General features: G+C 35.6%; 2 protein-coding genes across 2 annotated transcripts; both read left to right on the forward strand.

The window, feature by feature from the left end:
- The first annotated feature begins 882 nt into the window (after positions 1 to 882).
- Positions 883 to 10,135, forward strand: LOC130235481 (uncharacterized). The gene is made up of 2 exons (XM_056466071.1): positions 883 to 1,159; positions 9,426 to 10,135. Exons 1-2 carry the CDS (start codon positions 883 to 885, stop codon positions 10,133 to 10,135), a joined length of 987 nt encoding a protein of 328 aa, XP_056322046.1.
- Positions 10,136 to 17,009: 6,874 nt separating this feature from the next.
- On the forward strand, positions 17,010 to 23,155 carry LOC130234984 (uncharacterized). Its single transcript, XM_056465344.1, has 2 exons — positions 17,010 to 17,358; positions 22,208 to 23,155. Exons 1-2 carry the CDS (start codon positions 17,091 to 17,093, stop codon positions 22,930 to 22,932), a joined length of 993 nt encoding a protein of 330 aa, XP_056321319.1. The 5' UTR covers positions 17,010 to 17,090; the 3' UTR covers positions 22,933 to 23,155.
- The last annotated feature ends 677 nt before the right edge of the window (positions 23,156 to 23,832 follow it).

The following is a 23,832-nucleotide window of genomic DNA, read 5'->3' on the forward strand; positions in this document are numbered from 1 at the left end:
TGTCTTTAAATGTTTTAAAGTCCTACATTTAACATTCTAATATGTGCAAAAACTCTAAAGCAGTTATAATGTATGTAGTATTGTATTAATGTACATTAATAAATGTAACCTTTTATGTATTATTTAACATCTTTAGATTTTTCTTTTTGGTAGCTTCAAATTCAAATGTCACATCTCATTACTCAGAGATTTGCATATGTCTTATTTTAAATTTAGCGGGTGGAGTTTTACACCTTCTCTGTGTATAAAACAAACTCACTCCTCTTAGTGCTCAGTGGAAAAATGGGTTTCTTTTTTGTTTACATTAGCTTCTTGGCATATGCCTCAGTCAATGTGCCAGTTTCTATTATCACTATCCTGATGAACCTATTTTTTGTGTACTGTATGTTTTCTTCAGAGAAAGGACAAGCAAACAGCGTAAAAGCGCCGCTTAATGTTTTACTGTGGTCCCTTATTGGATGCAGTCTTCTTCATAACATTTTTAACCTTTTATTTGTTTTGTATGAAATCGTTTACCCACCTGTGTGGCTGTATATTATTTCGGGGGCTACTATACTTTTCGCCATGAGGACGAGTTTTACTGCATCCCTCGGTCTGCAAGTTTGTTACTTCTTGCAGATTGTTCCAGTCCGATGGCCTTGCTTTATCTGGATGAAGAAGCACATCAAACTCTTCATGTACGTCGTGTTGTTTTTCGACAGACTCTACTTTCTGTCTCAATATGCCATACGTGTTTTCCTTGAGATTCGGAAGGTAATGATGACCTTTAATTCATCCAGCATTTATGACAACACCACCAGCCCATCAGCAGATTTCGGATACTACATGTTTATCACAGACTTTTGGCTGAGATGTTGCTATTTTTTCATTTGTCTTGGCATTATGCTGGCGTCAGGCATTACGACTGTTGTCTACTTGTGGAAGCACATGAAGAGAATGAAGGAGAACACCAGCTCTTTATCTGCTCTTTGTAAAAAGCAGCAGATGAGAGTGACCATCATGGGCATCATTCAGACGGTCCTCTTCTTTTTTGCCTCAGGGTGGCTCATGTGTGAAGAATTAATTGAGTGTTATTTTGGTGGTTATGATGTGGGTACACATTTGGCTTCAACTGTAATGGCTTTGTATTCTTTTGGAACGACCCTACTTTTAGGGATTGGTCAGTCAAAATTCCGGCTAATGGCTAAGGATATCTGCAAAAAGACAACAAAAGCAAAATCCTGAAATTTAATTTGTGTTGTCACTTCTGGCAGCAGATGCATTTCTAAATATGAATTAAAGAGATAGATATTGGATGAGGAAAGTGACCTCATCATTTTTTCACTCTCATGTGGTTTTAAATGAGTTATTTTATTTATTTTGAAAAATTCTGGTTCCATAGTAGAAAAAAAAACATTTGGGTAAAGGATCTCTTTAAGAGGATCAAATGTTAAAACAGCACTAAAACTTAATATGTGGGTGATATTATTTTCATGCACATAAAGAATGACTTTTTAAATGACTTAATTTTCACTTAAAGTCATAGTAATACTGAAAAGGGCTTCAGTTTAAGATTTTTTTTTAAATGTAAACAGATTTGGCAGTACAACAAAGGTGTAATTTGTTGAAATCAAAGTACCCTGAACTGAAATCCTTTTATATTTGCAAACCACAGACTCACTTTTCTTGGAGATTCATTTAATTGGAATACTGTGTCATACTTTCATTTATTTACTTCCGCATGCTTCATAGTTTTAAATTTCCATAGTAATTGTTCAGAAACATACTATAGAAATAGTTTATTATTATTGTATGCTTCTGTACCACACCCACTGTCCAGTTGGCAGTACTATGTGATAATAATAATGAGATTGTCAAAGTTGTATTGTTCAAAGTCAAGTTTCTCTAGTAATAACGTTATTACAGTCATTTGATCAAAATGTCTTATAACTTCATAAATATTTCTATATAAGTCTATACATGCGATCCATAAAAAGAAAAATCAATAAACAGTATAATCTGATTAACTAAACACTTGTCTTTGCTCTTTTTTTATATAACACACATACACACTCACTGGTCACTTTATTAGGTACTCCCTACTAGTAGCGGGCTGGACCCCCTTTCACCTTCAGAGCTGCCTTATTCCTTCGTGGCATAGATTCAACAAGGTTCAGGAAATATTCCAGATTTTGGTCCATATTGACATGATAGCATCATGCAGTTGCTGCAGATTTGTCGGCTGCACATACATGATATGAATCTCCCGTTCCACCACATCAGAAAGGTACTCTTTTGGATTTGGATCTGGTGACTGTGGAGGCCATTTGAGTACAGTAAACTCATTGTCATGTTCAAGAAACCTGTACGGTGGCCGGGAAGTGCAAAACAATATTACAAAGTGTAAAACACTTTTACAAAGCTCGAGACAAATATACATTTTGAAAAATATTTTTACCTATCATAAGACACAATTACAAAGGAAAAACAATTTTACCAAGGACGAAACAAATTTACATTTCAGAAAGAAAAAAAAAACGCAAAACACTTTTACAAGTCCTGAAACAAATTTACAATAACAGATTCCTTACGGAAAGGGAATGTCCCACACACGGGAGTGACGGGGGGAAAAAGTGTTGTTGGTGGTGAGCGCAGTAAATTCGTGCTGTGGAATACATGGTGTAAATCAAGTTTATGGTGACCGAACATGGACTGCGGTCGAGGGATGTTTTGCGGCAAACACATGAGCAGCTTAACGCGGTTTTGCTTTACGCGTGGTTGGTCCTTGGAGTTTATAAAGGACGCAGACCAGACGGAAACACCAGACATACTGCATCACTCCATCAATGTGTTCAATATTTTAACGAGGGCCACTTGTACGCTGTAATCGTGGGCATGATGTCAAGTTTACACTGTGTAAACATCTGCTTGAGGACTCAACAGTAAACTGAATCAAGCCTGTGTTACGGGTTAACTGATGTTCGTGTTAACTGGTGATGTAAACTATTCACGTTTGCTGATTCATCACTTTTTCACAGCAACAAAACATGCCCATACCAAATAAGGAATCTTATTACGAGGTGTCAGTGTAAATATTATTGATTTTAATATCTCTGTAGCAGAACAGTATATAACCAAAATTAATGTAAATAAATAATTATAATTGACATGTCATTAACGGGATTCGAACCCTGGTCAGAAGATTCAGCACAGGTAACAACCGACCTATCTAACTGAGCTATCCAGGTCTGCGTAGTGAGGATGGTTTCGATATCTTTATCAGTCAACATGTGTCATGCTGTGATTGTTTCCATGTACTTGCGTTTACATGTTTCTACATACTCTCTCACTAAAAACCATGATTTTTATTGTAGTAGACGTGTTAACCTGTGTCTACAAAGTCACACACGAGCTGATATTTCCCGGTGTGTGGTACATACTACGTCACTTCTGGTGTGTGGGACATTCCCTTTCCGTAAGGAATCTGTTATTGTAAATTTGTTTCGGGACTTGTAAAGGTGTTTTGCGTTTTTTTTTCTTTCTGAAATGTAAATTTGTTTCGTCCTTGGTAAAATAGTTTTTCCTATGTAATTGTGTCTTATGATTGGTAAAAATATTTTTCAAAATGTAAATTTGTCTCGAGCTTTGTAAAAGTGTTTCACACTTTGTAATATTGTTTTGCACTTCCCGGCCACCGTAAGTCTGAGATGATTTGCACTTTGTGACATGGTGTGTTATCCTGCTGGAAGTAGCCATCAGAAATGGCTACACTGTGGTCATAAAGGGATGGACATAGTCAGCAACAACACTCAGGTAGGGTGTGGAATTGACACATGGTCAATTGGTACCCAAAGGGGCCACAGTGTGCCAAGAAAATATCCCCCACACCATTACACCACCACCACCAGCCTGAACCGTTGATACAAGGCAGGATGTATCCATGCTTTCATGTTGTTTCGTGTTATTCTGACCCTACCATCCACATGTGGCAGCAGAAATCGAGACTCATCAGACCAGGCAACGTTTTTCCAATATTCTATTGCCCAATTTTGGTGAGCCTGTGTGAATTGAAGCCTCAGTTTCCTGTTCTTAGCTGACAGGAGTGGCACTTGGTGTGGTCTTTTGCTCCTGTAGCCCATCCGCCCCAAGGTTTGACGTGTTGTTCAGAAATGCTCTTCTGCATACCTCGATTGTAACGAGTGGTTATTTGTTACTGTTGCCTTTCTTTCAGCTCGAACCAGTCTGTCCATTCTCTTCTGACCTTTGGCACCAACAAAGTATTTGCACCCACAGAACTGCTGCTCACTGGATATTTTCTCTTTTTCGGACCATTATCTGTTAACCTCACAGATGTGTTGTTCAAATCGTCTTGACCATGTCTACATGCCTAAATGCATAAATTTCATAAGAATAAAGCATTTTTCAAAATGTCCGTATAAGCATTAAACATATTACAGTAAGTATCATTTATTTGATCTAAATAACTGAATTGGCTCTCTGTAATACAAAAATAAACAATTATGTTACAGTTGATGAGTATAACAGACACGTTTGACCAAAATGAAATTGTTAGTAATTCCTCTTTTAGCAACTTTAATACAAAAAACCCATAACATTAATATAGGATTTCAGCATAGTAAAGCCTTTTTGTTAACTTTGAAGTTATTTTATAACACACCCAGGCCGTTAACGGCCATTTAGAAATAGTACATGTGATATGAAGTGAGACTATCCATTAGGGCTTTTACTTGCATCACCGGCTTCTTCTGCTTGATGCATCAGCACTGCTGAGTGACATAGTGCTCCTTCTAGTCCTTCTTTGTAAATGGCCATAATTGTTTCCTTGCTAGGTCTAGAACTCTTTCAGTTCCATCATGACCCATGTCATTGTGTAGTTATCTCAAGGCTAGCTGCCTAAACTTAGCAGGAAGGACAAGTTGGCATCTTTCATTGGTTTATCAATAGAGTATTCCACCTTGGAGAACAAATTTCCCCACTCATACAATAATCTCTTGGTGCCTCCCTTAGCAGATTTTCTCATTTCAGGTGTCAACTCTCTGCCACCTTTCTTCAGTTTGGTCAGTTCTCCAATGTTAGGATCCTCCTTCTGAGCTGTCCCAACTCATTGTGGTCAAGTTTCATGGTACTCTTTCTATCCTGCCACCAGCACCTTCCTGACAGCATTAAGGGCCACAACCCAGGCAACATCATTCTTTGTCTATCTGACTACCTTCCCAGGTGACCCGGACCACCTCCTCTGTCAGTACTTCTGTACATGCAGTCGGCTATTTATCAATGTCCAAGGGTCAGAGAGAGCACATTTGCATCTGCGTTTGTCTTGCCTGAACTGTAGCGCATATCAAACGTGATGTATACTAATTTTCCCACCCACCTGTGTACAACAGCATTGAGTTTGGCTGTGGTTAAGACAAATGTCAAATGGATGTTGTCAGTGAACACTGAAGTGGCGTGCATAGAACAGGTAATTATGGACCTTCTTGCAGACCGCCCACTTATGTGCCAAGAACTCAAGCTTTCCAGAGTCAACTCTTTATCTTCTCTCAGTTGGGGTCAGTGTCCTAGAGCCTTAGCCAATGCCCCTAAGCCTGCTCTTATTCTGCTGATATAGCACAGCTCCAAGTCCTTGTTCGGAGGCATTTGTATGGAGCACGAATGGGAGCTCAAATTTAGGGTTAGTCAGTACTTGGGGGGGCTGGTTAAAGTATCGATAAGTCTCTCCAACACAGCTTGGTGTTCCCTTGTCCACTCTACTCTGGCACGTGATGGTAACTGTGCTCCCCTTCTTCCAGCTTTGTCATACTCAGTCTTTTCTGCAGCGGCTACTGATTCCAAAGACTGGAGGAGCTCATACATTGTCTTAGCAATCTCTGAGAATTTCTGGATGTGCGTGTGGCAGTAACTGAGGAAACCCAGTAATCATTGCAGCTCACCAACTGTGCTTGGTTTCTTTTCTTTCAGAGAGAGCACTGCATCCATGTCTCTCAGGTCAATAAGCACACCATCCACTGAAACCAGTCTTCCCAGATATCTGACCTCACTCTTGAAGAGTTTGCATTTTTCTGGCCTCAGCTTTTCTCCATGCATTTGCAGTGCTCTGAGGACCCTTGAACATGGTTGTCAAATGTCTCACCAAAGCAGAGTATGTCATCGATGTATGGAATGCACAGTTCATCTCTTAGTGAGTCGAGCATCTCCTCTATACTCCTTTGAAAGATTGCTGCTGCATCGGCAAGTCCAAATAGTATGTGTACCCATTCATATAACCCCCAGGGGATTGTGAATGCTGTCAGGTGTCGGGACCCTTCAGCCATAAATACCTGATGGTAGGCTTTCCCCAGGTCTAGGATTGAAAACCACTATAGCCCCCTAGGTTGTCAATGAGGTCCTGGATCCGGGGAAGTGGATACCTATCTTGAACTGTAATTTGATTCAACAATCTGTAGTCAGTACACAGCCTTGAGGCGTGCCATGTTTCCTACAAACACAAACCACAGGGGCTGCTTTGGGTTGATCACCCACCCTTGAGCTAGTAAGTCCTGGATGCATTCCTTTACCTCTTTGTACATGGGTTTTTGGATGGAGGCGTATGCTCGCTGAACAGGGATGTTGTTCATCAAGCTGATCGATCTGTAAGCTTGGAATACACCCTATATCATCATCTCCCTGTACGAAGGCATTTGACTCTTCATGGAGCATTACTCTGACTAGTTTCTGCTGTTCTTCTAGATGGCTTATGTCAACAGATGGGTGCCACAGATTGTTTCTCTTCTCTTCTTGTGGGACTGCCCCTTCTATCTGACTCACTGGTATATCAATGTCACTCTATATCTTGTTTGATGAATTGAACTATGGGTTGGATCCTACCCATGGGTGTGTGTTGATGAATGCTGACTGCACTTGCTCAGAGGGACCCCCAGTTGGGTCAGTGGTGTACTCGTGATCAGATTCAGACAACACTACTGGCTCTGAGAGGTTTAGGCCAGCTGGGATTTTACACTTAACATGTGTCTGTCAGCAATGTAGTACAATTACATATTTTGGGCCAACTGTAACAACAACCCTTGTGAGGGAATATTCCTGAATGAAGCTCAACATTGAATTGACCTATTCATCTATAATATCCAGAGCTGCCTTTAGGAGTTCTTCAAATGCATGTAAGCCCTGTTCTGTGTGTATTTGATCTTCAATTACATTAAACCCCAGTAATGGCCTCTCTAGTTACATTTTATCTACAAGGAAAGGTACTTTAATAGTTCAAGTTGGATTGTCATTTCCTGGTATGTTCATTGTCACCTCTGTCCATCCCTCAAAAGGGAGTGGATCCCCATTACATCTGAGACACTAAAATCACCCCAATCTTAGAAAGAGGTCGAAAGTTTTAATCTGGTAAGTATTTACTTTTTCAATTGTCATCCATTATACTAATTTGTGTCTCTGTGTCTGATAGCGCTTACTGAAAAAATATTAATATGACACTTAAGGATAGCTTTCTTTCTGATAAACTGTGCTACTCGCTCACAGGGTTATTGTCTTGCATAACCGTGGATAGGAACCTGGAAGTCTCCTGACCCAGAAACTTTCTAATTGATTTGCGACTGAATTTGTTCGGTTACTGCTCACCTCCCATCAGACACCTTTTCTTTCTTTAGATTGCATACTGCACAATGTCCTTCTTCACAACTTAAAAAAGCAATGACTGCAAGAGGTAGCATCTTTGCTACTACAATTGGCACGTACCCGTCTGTGTTTTCGTGGCAGCGGGGAATCTGTAACTTTGTTTTTTGTCCTCACACTGATAACCCATCACTCAACTGTACTGTGGTTCACTTGCATTGGATCTGCATAACAGTAGGTGACGCAAGATCCTAGAAGACACATTTATAATGCTGGAATTGCTCATTTAAAAAGGGTTTTAAAGTTTCTCTGTGGATTTCTGTGAGAGTAAACGATTCAAGGGAGACTTGAAGTTTCCCTTAGAATTTGTAAAATGTAACCTACTACAAAAGGCACCAAACATCACTAGTTGTCTCCTGTCTTGTGGCCTTTTGACATCAAACCAGACATAGTGTGTCTAAGGGTGCCAAATTTGATTTGGGAGCTGCAAGCGTGTTTTCATGGATATTTATTTTTCATTTGACCTAATGTTTTGGAATAACATGGGCGTGAGTAAATATCGTTCTGCTTTTTGGAACCATTTCTTTACCAGTTTTCTTGGTCATTTTGATGCTTTCTGTTTCTCGAAATGCAAATTAAAGCAGATGAATTAAGTTATGGTTCAAAAGCCTTTTCAATGAGCTGTGTACACGAATAAATACATTAATAAGAACGAACCATTAACACTAAACAGACCACAATGATTTATTCAAAATGTGGCAACGATTCAAATCAAAACTACTTTTCATTTCAAGTAGCCGCAGGGGTTTCAGCAGGTCAAGCCATAGTTTTCCCCTTATAAAAGCAAACTTCTTGTTAATAAATTGTGCAAATGGACTTTTTTCTAATATGCTACAATTTTTAAACATCCTTAAATTAAGATATACAATTGACATGCAAATTGGGAAACTAGTTTTCTGGGAAACTAACAAAAATCTAACAAATCTAACAAAAATATGTTTAAATTTTAAAACAAGAACAAAGGTGCCAATGTGGTAAAGATACAACATTTACATTAGCTTACATTGCTTATTATTATTGTCTTTAATATTGTTGTTAATATTCTCTAATTAAAAAGTAATTTTCTTTTCAGCTTAGCCCCTTTATTAATCAGGGGTCGCCACAGCGGAATGAACCGCCAACTTATTCAGCATATATTTTATGCAGCAGATGCCTTTCCAGCTGAAACGCAATACCTAAAGCACATGTTTTTGGACTTGTGGGGGAAACAGGAGCACCAAGAGGAAACCCACGCGAACACGGGGAGAACATGCAAACTCCACACAGAAATGCCAACTGACCCAGCCAAGGCTCGAACCAGCAACCTTTTTGCTGTGAGGCGATCGTGCTAACCACTGCGCCACCATGCTGCCATATTATTTAACATCTTTAGATATTTTTTTCTTGGTAGCTTCAAATGTCACATCTCATTACTCAAAGATTTGCATGTCATTATTGCTTATTTTAAATTTAGCGGGTGGAGTTTTACACCTTCTCTGTGTATAAAAGAAACTCGCTCCTCTTAGTGCTCAGTGGAAAAATGGGTTTCTTTTTTGTTTACATTAGCTTCTTGGCATATGCCTTAGTCAATGTGCCAGTTTCTATTATCACTATCCTGATGAACCTATTTTTTGTGTACTGTATGTTTTCTTCAGAGAAAGGACAAGCAAACAGCGTAAAAGCGCCGCTTAATGTTTTACTGTGGTCCCTTATTGGATGCAGTCTTCTTCATAACATTTTTAACCTTTTATTTGTTTTGTATGAAATTGTTTACCCACCTGTATGGTTGTATATTATTTCCGGGGCTACTATACTTTTCGCCATGAGGACGAGTTTTACTGCATCCCTCGGTCTGCAAGTTTGTTACTTCTTGCAGATTGTTCCAGTCCGATGGCCTTGCTTTATCTGGATGAAGAAGCACATCAAACTCTTCATGTATGTCGTGTTGTTTTTCGACAGACTCTACTTTCTGTCTCAATATGCCATACGTGTTTTCCTTGAGATTCGGAAGGTAATGATGACCTTTAATTCATCCAGCATTTATGACAACACCACCAGCCCATCAGCAGATTTCGGATACTACATGTTTATCACAGACTTTTGGCTGAAATGTTGCTATTTTTTCATTTGTCTTGGCATTATGCTGGCGTCAGGCATTACGACTGTGGTCTACTTGTGGAAGCACATGAAGAGAATGAAGGAGAACACCAGCTCTTTATCTGCACTTTATAAAAGGCAGCAGATGAGAGTGACCATCATGGGCATCATTCAGACGGTCCTCTTCTTTTTTGCTTCAGGGTGGCTCATGACTGAAGAATTCATTATGTGCTATATTGGTGGTTATGATGTGGGCACCCATTTGGCCTCCACTGTAATGGCTCTGTATTCTCTTGGAACGACCCTACTTTTAGGGATTGGTCAGTCAAAATTCCGACTTACAGCTAAGGATATCTGCAAAAAGACAACAAAAGCAAAATTCTAATCCTATAATATTCTATTTAATTTGGGTTGTCACTTCTGGCAGCAGATGTATTTATGAGCATGAATTAAAGAGATAGATATTGGATGAGGAAAGTGACCTCTTCATTTATTCACCCTCATGTGGTTTTAAACTTCATGTGTTTTTTTTCTTTTGTTGAACGGAAATGAAGATATTCAGAAAAATGCTGGTTCCATAGTAACATTTTTTGGTGAATGATCCCTTTAAGAGGATCAAATGTTAGGAGACTACTCAAACTAATATGTAGGTGATATTGTTCGCATGCACATAATGACTTTTAAAAATGACTTAAATGTCACAGTAACACTTAAAATGGCTTCAGTTTAAGATTTTTTTTAATGCAAGCATAGTTATATTTGCCAGTAATACTTTGCAAGGACCTGTAATTTGTAGAAATCAATGCATCCTCAAGTGAAATCATTTTATATTTGCAAACCACAGACTCACTTTTCTTCTGCTTGTCAAAAGGGTTCAGTGATTTTTGCAAATCTTGCACCAACTTCTTCCTTTTGACAAATGGAGATGGATTTAATTAAAATACTGCATCATACTTTCATTTATTTACTTCTGCATGCGTCAGAGTAGGGCTGGGCCAATTAAACTATCATATCAAAATAAAATTTATGTTAATTACGATGATAAGCTCCGGACATTTTTAGTCGATATTGATCCTAAGAGCCAATCACACAGCAGAAATATGCAACAACAGGAATCTATAATTGTGTTAAAATTAGACATTCACCAAATTTTTGGTCATCGAAAATTATCGGCTGGAAATAGGTCATGCTGCGTCACTCAGTATTGTTTAGCTCTCTCGTTTCACTTTCCCGTCAGCAGTATCCGCATTCACACATAGTTGGGATACTCTTTTAAAAGTGGAATCATTAACAACTTCGAAATATATGTTGTTATCCTTCAATATAGAAAATAATTATCGAGATTGTATTTTTTCCATATTGCCCAGCCCTACTTCAGAGTTCCATTTCATTTCCATTGAATTCAATAGTGATTATTTCAAAACATACTATATCTACATATAATGCAAAGCAGAAATAGTTTATTGATACTGTATGCTTTATTCCATATAGAAATATGTGTGAATACAAATTATTATTCATTTGTTTGCTTAAATAATAATTAATGCTATTGAAATGCTCTCATATTCTGTTCACTTTTTGACATTGTCATTATTTACATTTTATAAAACACATTTTGTAGTTTGTATTCGGTTACTTTAGTGCTGTAAGTTTTTAATAAGAGCAAATCCAGTTTTTTATGTCAACATTTATTGTAACGTGTCATTAGATTATTATTCTGCCAATTGGTTATGCTACAAGTTATTGGTGATGTTGAAACTTGTCGTTTTGCTTCTTAATTTAATTGTGGAGCAATTTTAGAATATTTATCTTTAATCAAACTAAAAGGTTGTGTATGACTCTTTTCAGTGTTGTTGCTACTTGTATGTTTTTTGTTTTTGATTTTTTTTTTTACAATATATACTTGTTAAGAAACTGATATGATTATATATTGTATATTTAGTATATGTTTTTGCCATGAATATAGCCAATGGCGCTGATATGGCATTAAAACCTAAATAAATAAATAAGTCTTAATTTAATTGTTCTAGTCCCACCTGGTGGATTGAATTCATATTACAACCAATGTATGTTCAGATCTGAAGAGAGCAAGTTTCAGACACTGTTTAGAAACTTTTGCAGTTTAGTTTGACAATCATCTGCATCATTCAGACTGTCCTCTATTGCTTTACTGTGGCTTATGTGGATATAAGCTCCTTATGTATTTAGATTTTTTTATTTATTTTTTATCTGTTTGGATATTTGCTTTGCTCTGTTATGTTGCTTTACTTTCTTGGAGTGATGGCTAAAACATTAACAAAACAACTAAAAACCCATTTGATTTATTCTATGCTTACAGTATATTAATCTGTTAGTTCAGCTTGTCATTTCACAGCAGATGTAGCAATAGTAATATGCATGAATAATGGTAGGGAAGCAAGAATGTTTTGTGCACAAAGAGAACTTCATGGTTCAGTTTCTTCTGTCATCTGACAGTGTAATTTAAGTTAGAACAATAGCAGAGCTTAATTTGCATGCATTTCAATGGAAGTGAAAATGTGAACATTTGCAACTCACATTGTGTGTGTGTGTGTACTTTTCCTCTTTGTGCATTAAAAGTTAGCTTTAAATAGTTTTGTTTTCTGTGGGGATTTTTATTTATTTTTTATTAACCCTATGTAATGCTTTCCCGCTATAAAAATGTAGAAGTTTTACTGTTATGCTACCACTTGCATGGGTTTAATATATTTATTCTATTTTCACTTTGTCATCAATACTTTATCAAATATTCACATGCCTTCAGTAGGCATGAGCCGGTATAAGATGATAACTTTGGATAAAAATTATCACGGTTTCACGGTATTGTGATTACTGCTTTACAATTTAAAATGACATTGTTACAATTTAAAATGGCATACATTTACAATTTGAAACGGCATCTTTACTTTTTTAAACGGCATCTTTACAACTTAAAACGGCATCTTTACTATTTAAAATGGCATCTTTACTACATAAAACGGCATCGTACTATTTAAAACGACATCTTTACAACTTAAAACGGCATCTTTACTATTTAAAACGGCATCTTTACTACATAAAACGGCATCTTTACTATTTAAAACGACATCTTTACAACTTAAAACGACATCTTTACTGTTTAAAACGGCATTTTTACTATTTAAAACGGCATCTTTACAACTTAAAACGGCATCTTTACTATTTAAAACGGCATCTTTACTATTTAAAACGACATCTTTACAACTTAAAACGGCATCTTTACTATTTAAAACGGCATCTTTACTATTTAAAACGGCATCTTTACTATTTAAAACGGCATCTTTACTTTTTAAAACGGCATCTTTACTATTTAAAACGGCATCTTTACTTTTTAAAACGGCAGCTTTACAACTTAAAACGGCATCTATACTATTTAAAACGGCATCTTTACTATTTAAAACGGCATCTTTACAACTTAAAACGGCATCTTTACTTTTTAAAACGGCATCTTTACTATTTAAAACGGCATCTTTACTACATAAAACGGCATCGTACTATTTAAAACAACATCTTTACAACTTAAAACGGCATCTTTACTATTTAAAACGGCATCTTTACTACATAAAACGGCATCTTTACTATTTAAAACGACATCTTTACAACTTAAAACGACATCTTTACTGTTTAAAACGGCATTTTTACTATTTAAAACGGCATCTTTACAACTTAAAACGGCATCTTTACTATTTAAAACGGCATCTTTACTATTTAAAACGACATCTTTACAACTTAAAACGGCATCTTTACTATTTAAAACGGCATCTTTACTATTTAAAACGGCATCTTTACTATTTAAAACGGCATCTTTACAACTTAAAACGGCATCTTTACTTTTTAAAACGGCATCTTTACTATTTAAAACGGCATCTTTACTACATAAAACGGCATCGTACTATTTAAAACGACATCTTTACAACTTAAAACGGCATCTTTACTATTTAAAACGGCATCTTTACTACATAAAACGGCATCTTTACTATTTAAAACGACATCTTTACAACTTAAAACGACATCTTTACTGTTTAAAACGGCATTTTTACTATTTAAAACGGCATCTTTACAACTTAAAACGGCATCTTTACTATTTAAAACGGCATCTTTACTATTTAAAACGACATCTTTACAACTTAAAACGGCATCTTTACTATTTAAAACGGCATCTTTACTATTTAAAACGGCATCTTTACTATTTAAAACGGCATCTTTACTTTTTAAAACGGCAGCTTTACAACTTAAAACGGCATCTATACTATTTAAAACGGCATCTTTACTATTTAAAACGGCATCTTTACAACTTAAAACGGCATCTTTACTTTTTAAAACGGCATCTTTACTATTTAAAACGGCATCTTTACAACTTAAAACGGCATCTTTACTTTTTAAAACGGCATCTTTACAACTTAAAACGGCATCTCTACTACATAAAACGGCGTCTTACTATTTAAAACGACATCTTTACAACTTAAAACGGCATCTTTACAACTTAAAACGACATCTTTACTATTTAAAACGGCATCTTTACAACTTAAAACGGCATCTTTACTATTTAAAACGGCATCTTTACAACTTAAAACGGCATCTTTACTTTTTTAAAACGGCATCTTTACAACTTAAAACGGCATCTTTACTACATAAAACGGCGTCTTACTATTTAAAACGACATCTTTACAACTTAAAACGGCATCTTTACAACTTAAAACGACATCTTTACTGTTTAAAACGGCATTTTTACTATTTAAAACGGCATCTTTACAACTTAAAACGGCATCTTTACTATTTAAAACGGCATCTTTACAACTTAAAACGGCATCTTTACTATTTAAAACGACATCTTTACAACTTAAAACGGCATCTTTACAACTTAAAACGGCATATCTACTATTTAAAACGGCATCTTTACAACTTAAAACGGCATCTTTACTATTTAAAACGGCATCTTTACTATTTAAAACGACATCTTTACAACTTAAAACGGCATCTTTACTATTTAAAACGGCATCTTTACTATTTAAAACGGCATCTTTACTTTTTAAAACGGCATCTTTACTATTTAAAACGGCATCTTTACTTTTTAAAACGGCAGCTTTACAACTTAAAACGGCATCTTTACTTTTTAAAACGGCATCTTTATAACTTAAAACGGCATCTTTACTACATAAAACGGCGTCTTACTATTTAAAACGACATCTTTACAACTTAAAACGGCATCTTTACAACTTAAAACGACATCTTTACTATTTAAAACGGCATCTTTACAACTTAAAACGGCATCTTTACTATTTAAAACGGCATCTTTACAACTTAAAACGGCATCTTTACTACATAAAACGGCGTCTTACTATTTAAAACGACATCTTTACAACTTAAAACGGCATCTTTACAACTTAAAACGACATCTTTACTGTTTAAAACGGCATTTTTACTATTTAAAACGGCATCTTTACAACTTAAAACGGCATCTTTACTATTTAAAACGACATCTTTACAACTTAAAACGGCATCTTTACTATTTAAAACGACATCTTTACAACTTAAAACGGCATCTTTACAACTTAAAACGGCATATCTACTATTTAAAACGGCATCTTTACTATTTAAAACGACATCTTTACTATTTAAAACGGCATCTTTACAACTTAAAATGGCATTTTTACAATTTAAAACGGCATATTTACTATTTAAAACGGCATCTTTACTATTTAAAATGGCATCTTTACAACTTAAAATGGCATTTTTACAATTTAAGACGGCATCTGTAAAGTTCAAAACGGCATCTTTACAATTTAAAACAGCATCTTTACAGTTTAAAACTGCATCTTTGGATATACTTACTGCTGGAGATACTGTCGTCCTAAAAAAGAAAAAAAAAAAAAAGAAAAAAAAATGTAAATAAAAAATCTTACACATACCTTAGGAACAGTATAGCAGAAAATTTTGGCGGTTTTAAAATCTTGACTTTTCCAAACCGCGGTATACCTTAAAAATGGTTATCGCCCCATGCCTAGCCCCCAGTAGTTCTTCTGAGATATCTAATTCTCTAAATCAGTCACATGGCAGCACCTGAATGTATTTCGACATTTTGCTGCATGTTCAAACTACTTATTTAAAGTGAGTCAAAACAATTCTTATTTTTTTGTTGCAAAAGCTAAGTTGTTTTATGTTTTGAATGTGTAAAATGTGTAAAATTATAAATATAAGGGTAAACATTCAGATAATATATCCAAATATTCTAATATATTTGTAATGATTAAGCTAACTTAATATATTTGTGTTGGGACATTTCTTTTCACCTGAATATTTTCACTCAAGTTTTCAATAACATGTCTGGGCTGCTTGATCTCAAAAGTGCTATATAAATGTGAAACATACTATAAAAGAAACTAAAGATCTGAAAGAATAATGAAGATGACTATATTCTCAGTGTTTTTTTTTTATATTTGTTTATAATATGAATATTCTTGATAATTAATATGAATTATATTAGTTATTTTAATGTATTTTTACATATGTCTAATTAAAGTACTCAACAGGATATATAAAAGCTCAAGCATTCTTTCTCTTTCTGGAAGATCTTCATTGGCAGCTTTTTCACATGTCATTTTCCTCCCTATTAACATATTTAAATGAAGAGGTGGAGCCTTCACATCTTCCTTGTTTATATAAGGCACACCTTTCTATTAGTGGTCAGTGGGAAAATGGATCGGCCTGTTGTTAACATGAGCCCTGTGGCATTTGCCTTGCTTAATGTGCCTATTTCAATGACCACTATTCTGATGAATGTCTTTTTTATGTACTGTATGTTTTCTTCAAACAAAGGACCAGCAAACAGCGTAAAACCACCGCTTATTGTTTTACTTTGGTCATTTATTGGAAGCAGTCTTTTTTATAACACTTTTAACCTTTTATTTGTTCTCTTGGACATTTTGTATGCATCTCCATGGATTTATGACATTTCAGGATCTGCTATATTTTTTGCCATGTGGACTGGTTTTACTACCTCACTTTGGCTGAATGTTTGTTACTTCTTCCAGATCGTTCCTGTCCAGTGGCCATTTTTGGTCTGGATGAAGCAGCACATCAGACTTATTGTGTACTCTGCATTATCTGCAGATAGACTCTTCTTTCTGTCTGAATTCCTTTTTCGTGTCATCTTGGAAATGACTGAAATTCCTGAAACAAGATTTAATTTAACCAGCGGTCGTGAGAACATCACCAGTGAATCAAATTTAAGACCAAACACTGTTGAAATCTACATTACATATTTGTCTATTCGAGGTTGTATATTTGTGCTTTGTGTTGTCGTCATGCTGGCGTCAGGGATTTCGACTGTCATCTACTTGTGGAAGCACATGAAGAGAATGGAGAAAAACAGCACATTTTTTTCTGTTCTTCGTAACAAGCAGCAGATGAGATTGACAATCATCGGCATCATTCAGACGGTTCTCTTCTCGATTGGTTTACTGTGGCTTATGGGAGAAGAGCTCCTTGTGGACTTTGGTGTTTTTTTGGATGGAGGACGTTTGCTTCGCTCTGTTATGGCACTGTACTCTTTCGGTGTTAACATACTTTTAATGATTGGTCAGTCAAAATACCGCCTGATGGCCAACGATATCTGCAAAAAACTACAAAGACTGAAATTTCCGTTTCCTTAATTTCATTTTGGATGTGCAGATTCATCTATAGGCATAAAAAAGGGAAAGAATGCAATGTTGGGGTGGCACTCAACTAAAAATGCTCTGAAATCTGAATGTGTTCAAATATCAAATGTACTTCATGTAGTAATTTAGTGACTTCTGTTACCGTCACAGAATGAATACATGACATAGCTGAAATTAAAATCATGTTACTAACGTGTCAACAACTGTCAATAATAGAATATAATTTGCAGAGTTTTGAATGAGAGTGAGGTTAACATTTGCAAACCGAAAAAACAAGATAATTCCTCTTACTCTTTGCTCTTTATGCAAATCAGTAAACATAACTGTAGAGGTGCATTGTATTTTTTTTCTATGGTAATTATTCCTACTTTGATGCATACTCACAGTTTGATATTAGACATTGCATGTTATTTTTGGTTTCATATGCGTGTATTTATTATTTTTTTGCTGAGTCAATGCTTTATTAAAAAACAACACATGGTCCAAGTTTTTTCATTTCACATGGTCCAACATTGTCATTGTTTTTACAATTGTTATCATATACATATGCATAGTTCTGTAACTTACAGTGCATGCGGAAAGTATTCATAGCGCTTCACTTTTTCCACATTTTTAATTACCAACCTTGTTTCAAAATGGATTAAATTAATTTATTTCCTCAAAATTCTACACACAATACCCCACAATGACAATGTGAAAAAAGTTTTTTGAAATTGTTGCAAATTTATTAAAAATAAAAAACCTGAAAATCACATGTACATAAGTATTTGCAGCCTTTGCTCAATACTTTGTTGATGCACCTTTGGCAGCAATTACAGCCTCAAGTTTTTTTGAATATGATGCCACAAGCTGGGCACACCTGTCTTTGGGAATTTTTGCCCATTCCTCTTTGCAGTACTTCTCAAGCTCTATCAGGTTGGATGGGAAGCGATAGTGTACAGCCATTTTCAGATCTCTCCAGAGATGTTCAATAGGATTTAGGTCTGCCCTCTGGCTGTGCCACTCAAGGACATTCACCGAGTTGTTGTGAAGCCACTCTATTGATATTTTGGCTGTGTGCTTTGGGTCATTGTCCTGCTGGAAGAGGTCAAGGGCACTCTGAGGTCAAGTTTTCATTCTGGATGTCTCTGTACATTGCTGCATTCATCTTTCCCTCTATCCTGACTAGTCTTCCAGTTCCTGCTGCTGAAAAACATCCCCACAGCATGATGCTGCCACCACCATGCTTCACTGTAGGGATGGTATTAGCCTGGTGATTAGCGGTGCCTGGTTTTCTCCAAACGTAACGCCTGGCATTCACTCCAAAGAGTTCAATTTTAGTCTCATCAGACCAGAGAGTTTTGTTTCTTATGGTCTAAGAGTCCTTCAGATGCCTTTTGCCAAATTCCAGGCAGGGAGTGGCTCTCGTCTGGCCACTCTACCATACAGGCCTGATTGGTGAATTTCTGCCCAGATGGTTGTCCTTCTGTAAGGTTTTCCTTCTCCACAGAAGAAAGCTGGAGCTCAGACAGATTGACCATTGGGTTATTGATCACCTCCCTGACTAAGGCCCTTCTCCCCTGAATCACTCAGCTTAGACGGTCGGCCAGCTCCAGGAAGAGTCCTGGTGGTTCCAGACATCTTCCACTTACGGATGGAGGCCACTGTGCTCATTAGATCTTTCAGAGCAGCAGAAATTTTTCTTTAACCTTCCCCAGCTTTGTGACTTAAGACAATCCTGTCTCGAAGGTCTACAGACAATTCCTGTCTTCATGCTTGGTTTGTGCTTTGACATGCACTGTCAACCCTGGGACCAGTGGTGTAGTCTTTGCTATATGCACGTATACTCCATATGCCTACTTTTTTCCAAGAGCTGTTTGGGTATTTCGACTTCTGAGGATCAATAATTGCATATACCCTTGGTATACTCACTTGTTTTGCTGATTAGACCTCCCTAATTTACATGTATTTGCGTCCTCTTTAACTGTATACCAAATATTGTTTTTAAACTCGCATCTTAATTTTTTACAACTGATTAATTTTGTATAAATCGCGCCATTCTCCGCCCCCCTGATGAGCGCAGCAGCTGTGAGAAAATTTCGTGAGTATTTCGAAGACCGCGACAAGTCAACTGAGTGATGATGTCTCGCTGAAACGCTCAGATAAAATTAGAAAACAGCATGGGCGTCGCTTTACCCCTCCTATATTTCTATTCAGCCCCCTAAAAGTTTTGCGATTAGCTCATACTGTACACTACTAAATGATCACCTCAGTCTACTTTGATTTTGATATGAAACCGGCGGCAGACTTTCGCCGCTCCGTTTTCAGCTAGTTTTACATTACATTACAGCTGTGCAGTGCGAGAGCACAAGGTGTGTGTTTATCGAAAGATTGTTATAATATCTGCATATACAGAAACACTTGTATCACTTGTGCCCCAATGGGTCATGGAGGAGCATTCGGGTTTCCCCATCTACTGTTTCCTCGGCGCTCCCCTCATCATCACAGCTGCTTCCTCCAGCGAAAATGCAGCTCTTAACGAACATTTCGCTATGTTTATTTCAAAATGAACCATGAAAATAAAACACATTACAGTGCATGTGGCATTAACTATAGCATACATTCATGCACAAGATTAAACACAGTGACAGAACCGCTCAGTGAATGTACTCAGTGTTGTATCTTATTTTTTATTTTTCCTATTATGACTTATATTATGATAGTAAAATATGTAAAATAGCCTGTAAATTTTTATGTTCATATTTATGCTATTTTGAATTTATAAAGTGGCCGTTTTATTTAATATATGGAAAATTTTTTATTGAATATAGAAATTGATTTGTACTACAGTAAACAGGTATGTTGAGCCTATTTGGCTCATTCAGAACTCAAATACCTATGCCTGTCTATGAAATACAGTGGAATACTGCTAGTTTAGTATACAACCCTACCATATTAGTCAAACATTTTGAATTGATCATTTTAAATTCTTACTTAAACGCGTAACAATATGCAATTTAAAAGGGAAACTACAAGTATAGCGACAGCAGACTCCTAATAGCTTGGTTTAAAACAAGCATGCACTAATGTGACAATCAAATATAATGGCTGATTGATGTTTAGAGGAACCTATTAAATGTAAAGTAATAAGCCAGTAAAGAAAGTTTCAATATTAAAATGATTAAATAAGCTACATACTGTATTTTATTTGAATCTCATTTGAAAGTGTGCTTTGCTTTAGTTTTCCTGATTTTATTTTTTTTATTTTAAATTTACAGTTTATGTTAACAACATACAGTACTTGATATAGCGGTCTTGAAACATGATTTTTTGTACAGTATTTTCATTTTTTTACAAGTCCCTTTAGAGTTAAACAGTTGGGTTTTACCACAGCGTTATATATTCAGCCAATCGTTGGGTCTGCTAAGGGCACTACTAGCTAAACATAAATCATGGAATAGGATTAGACTATTAGCATCTACCTTTAAAACAAAAACAATTGTTTTTGTTTTTTTCCTTTTAAATGAATAGTTTTCTCAAGAAATGAAAATTTTCATCATTTACTCAACCTTGACTCATTCTAAACTGGTTTGTATTTTTTCCTTCTGTTGAACACAAAAGAATTTCCTTTTCGTGGAAGTTAATAGTTATATATATATATATATATATATATATATATATATATATATATATATATATATATATATATATATATATATATATATATATATATATATATATATATATATATATATATATATATATAATAAATCAAAGAAACATTGACCTTTTCAAATCATGTCCAATCAACTGAATTGACCACAGGTGACCACCAATTACGCTGCTAAAATATCTCAAGAATGATCAGTGGAAACAGAATGTACCTGAGTTCAATTTAGAGCTTCACAGCAAAGGCTGTGAATACTTCTGTACATGTGATTTTTCAGGTTTTATATTTTTTAATAAATTTGCAACAATTTCAAACTATTTTTTTTCACATTGTCATTATGGGGTATTGTGTGTAGAATCCTGGGGAAAGAAATGAATATAATCCATTTTGGAATAAGGCTGTAAAATGTTGTTTCCGGATGCATGCGCACACATAAACGTGGTCAAAATTAATGCAATTTGTACAATATATATTTTTTTCACCTGAATATTTTTGGCCTGCTTGAACACAAAAGTCTATAAATATGTGAAATATATTATAAAAAAAGAAAACAAAACTAAAGATACAAAATGTTGGATGACTACAAAAATGCATTTTCAGCATTTTGTATATTTGTTTATAATATAAATATTTGTTATAATTCATTTTAATAATATTTTGAATTATATTAGTTATTTTAATGTATTTTTACATATGTCTAATTAAAGTACTCAACAGGGTATATAAAAGCTCATGCATTCTTTCTCTTTCTGGAAGATCTTCATTGGCAGCTTTTTCACATGTCATTTTCCTCCCTATTAACATATTTAAATGAAGAGGTGGAGCCTTTACGTCTTCCTTGTTTATATAAGGCACACCTTTCTATTAGTGGTCAGTGGGAAAATGGATCGGCCTGTTGTTAACATGAGCCCTGTGGCATTTGCCTTGCTTAATGTGCCTATTTCAATGACCACTATTCTGATGAATGTCTTTTTTATGTACTGTATGTTTTCTTCAAACAAAGGACCAGCAAACAGCGTAAAACCACCGCTTAATGTTTTACTTTGGTCATTTATTGGAAGCAGTCTTTTTTATAACACTTTTAACCTTTTATTTGTTCTCTTGGACATTTTGTATGCATCTCCATGGATTTACGACATTTCAGGATCTGCTATATTTTTTGCCATGTGGACTGGTTTTACTACCTCACTTTGGCTGAATGTTTGTTACTTCTTCCAGATCGTTCCTGTCCAGTGGCCATTTTTGGTCTGGATGAAGCAGCACATCAGACTTATTGTGTACTCGGCATTATCTGCAGATAGACTCTTCTTTCTGTCTGAATTCCTTTTTCGTGTCATCTTGGAAATGACTGAAATTCCTGCAACAAGATTTAATTTAACCAGCGGTCGTGAGAACATCACCAGTAAATCAAATTTAAGACCAAACACTGTTGAAATCTACATTACATATTTGTCTATTCGAGGTTGTATATTTGTGCTTTGTGTTGTCGTCATGCTGGCGTCAGGGATTTCGACTGTCATCTACTTGTGGAAGCACATGAAGAGAATGGAGAAAAACAGCACATTTTTTTCTGTTCTTCGTAACAAGCAGCAGATGAGATTGACAATCATCGGCATCATTCAGACGGTTCTCTTCTCGATTGGTTTACTGTGGCTTATGGGAGGAGAGCTTCTTGTACATTTTGGTGTTTTTTTAGATGGAGGACGTTTGCTTCGCTCTGTTATGGCACTGTACTCTCTCGGTGTTAACATACTTTTAATGGTTGGTCAGTCAAAATACCGCCTGATGGCTAACGATATCTGCAAAAAAATACAAAGACTGAACTTTCCGTTTCCTTAATTTCATTTAGGTCGTCACTTCACAGCAGATTCGTCTATAGGCTTGAAAAAGGGAAAGAATGCAATGTTGGGGTGGCACTCAACTAAAAATGCTCTGAAATCTGAATGTGTTCAAACATCAAATGTACTTCATGTAGTAATTTAGTGACTTCTGTCACCGTCACAGAATATACATAACATAGCTGAAATTAAAATCATGTTATGTCAACAGCTGTTAATAATAGAATATGATTTGCAGAATTTTGACGAGTGATGTTAACATTTGCAAACCAAAAAAAATGTTTTTTTTAGTTTTACTCTTTGCATACTCTTTATGCAAAGCAGTAAAACTGTAGGCCATTGCATTTTTTCTTGTGGTATTGTTCCTATAATACAAACTCACAGTTGGATATTAGACATTGCATGTTTGTTATTTATGCTTTCATCTGTGTGTTAGGTATTTATTATACCTTTGCTTAGTCAATACTTGATAATAATCACTTTAAAATAATCTGTTTTTTTTAGACTGATCTTGTCATTCCGAGATTGTCACTATTTTTACATGCATACAATATGACTGTTACTTGTAAGTGTAATTGAGACCTAGACAAAAGTCAAATGAAATTTGTGATTTTGCATAAATTGGTTCTTTTTTTTTTTTTTTTTAATTGACATGGTACACATTTCCTTATAAAATAGAAGTCTTGTTTTGTTCTTCATGTGATCCAGGTCCTCTGTCATATATGCCAAATGAAATACAAGAAACATTTTAAATTTCATACAGATAGTACAGTACACATAGTGAAATACTGAAATTAGCTAATTAAACTATTACAGTTGTTTTTTTACAATTGCTATTACAGTTTTTTCAATACATTTAACAAGATTCCTAAACTCTTAATGCACCAACACACCTAAATTA

Source organism: Danio aesculapii, chromosome 9 (assembly GCF_903798145.1).
Source record: "Danio aesculapii chromosome 9, fDanAes4.1, whole genome shotgun sequence".
NCBI classification, from domain to species: domain Eukaryota; kingdom Metazoa; phylum Chordata; class Actinopteri; order Cypriniformes; family Danionidae; genus Danio; species Danio aesculapii.

Coding starts and splice junctions, on each gene's coding strand:
- LOC130235481 (XM_056466071.1), top strand. CDS start 883: ATGCTGGCGTCAGGCATTACGACTGTTGTCTACTTGTGGAAGCACATG. Junction 1,160..9,425: donor GACCCTACTTTTAGGGATTG/GTCAGTCAAAAT, acceptor ATGAAATTGTTT/ACCCACCTGTATGGTTGTAT.
- LOC130234984 (XM_056465344.1), top strand. CDS start 17,091: ATGCTGGCGTCAGGGATTTCGACTGTCATCTACTTGTGGAAGCACATG. Junction 17,359..22,207: donor CGGTGTTAACATACTTTTAA/TGATTGGTCAGT, acceptor TGGACATTTTGT/ATGCATCTCCATGGATTTAC.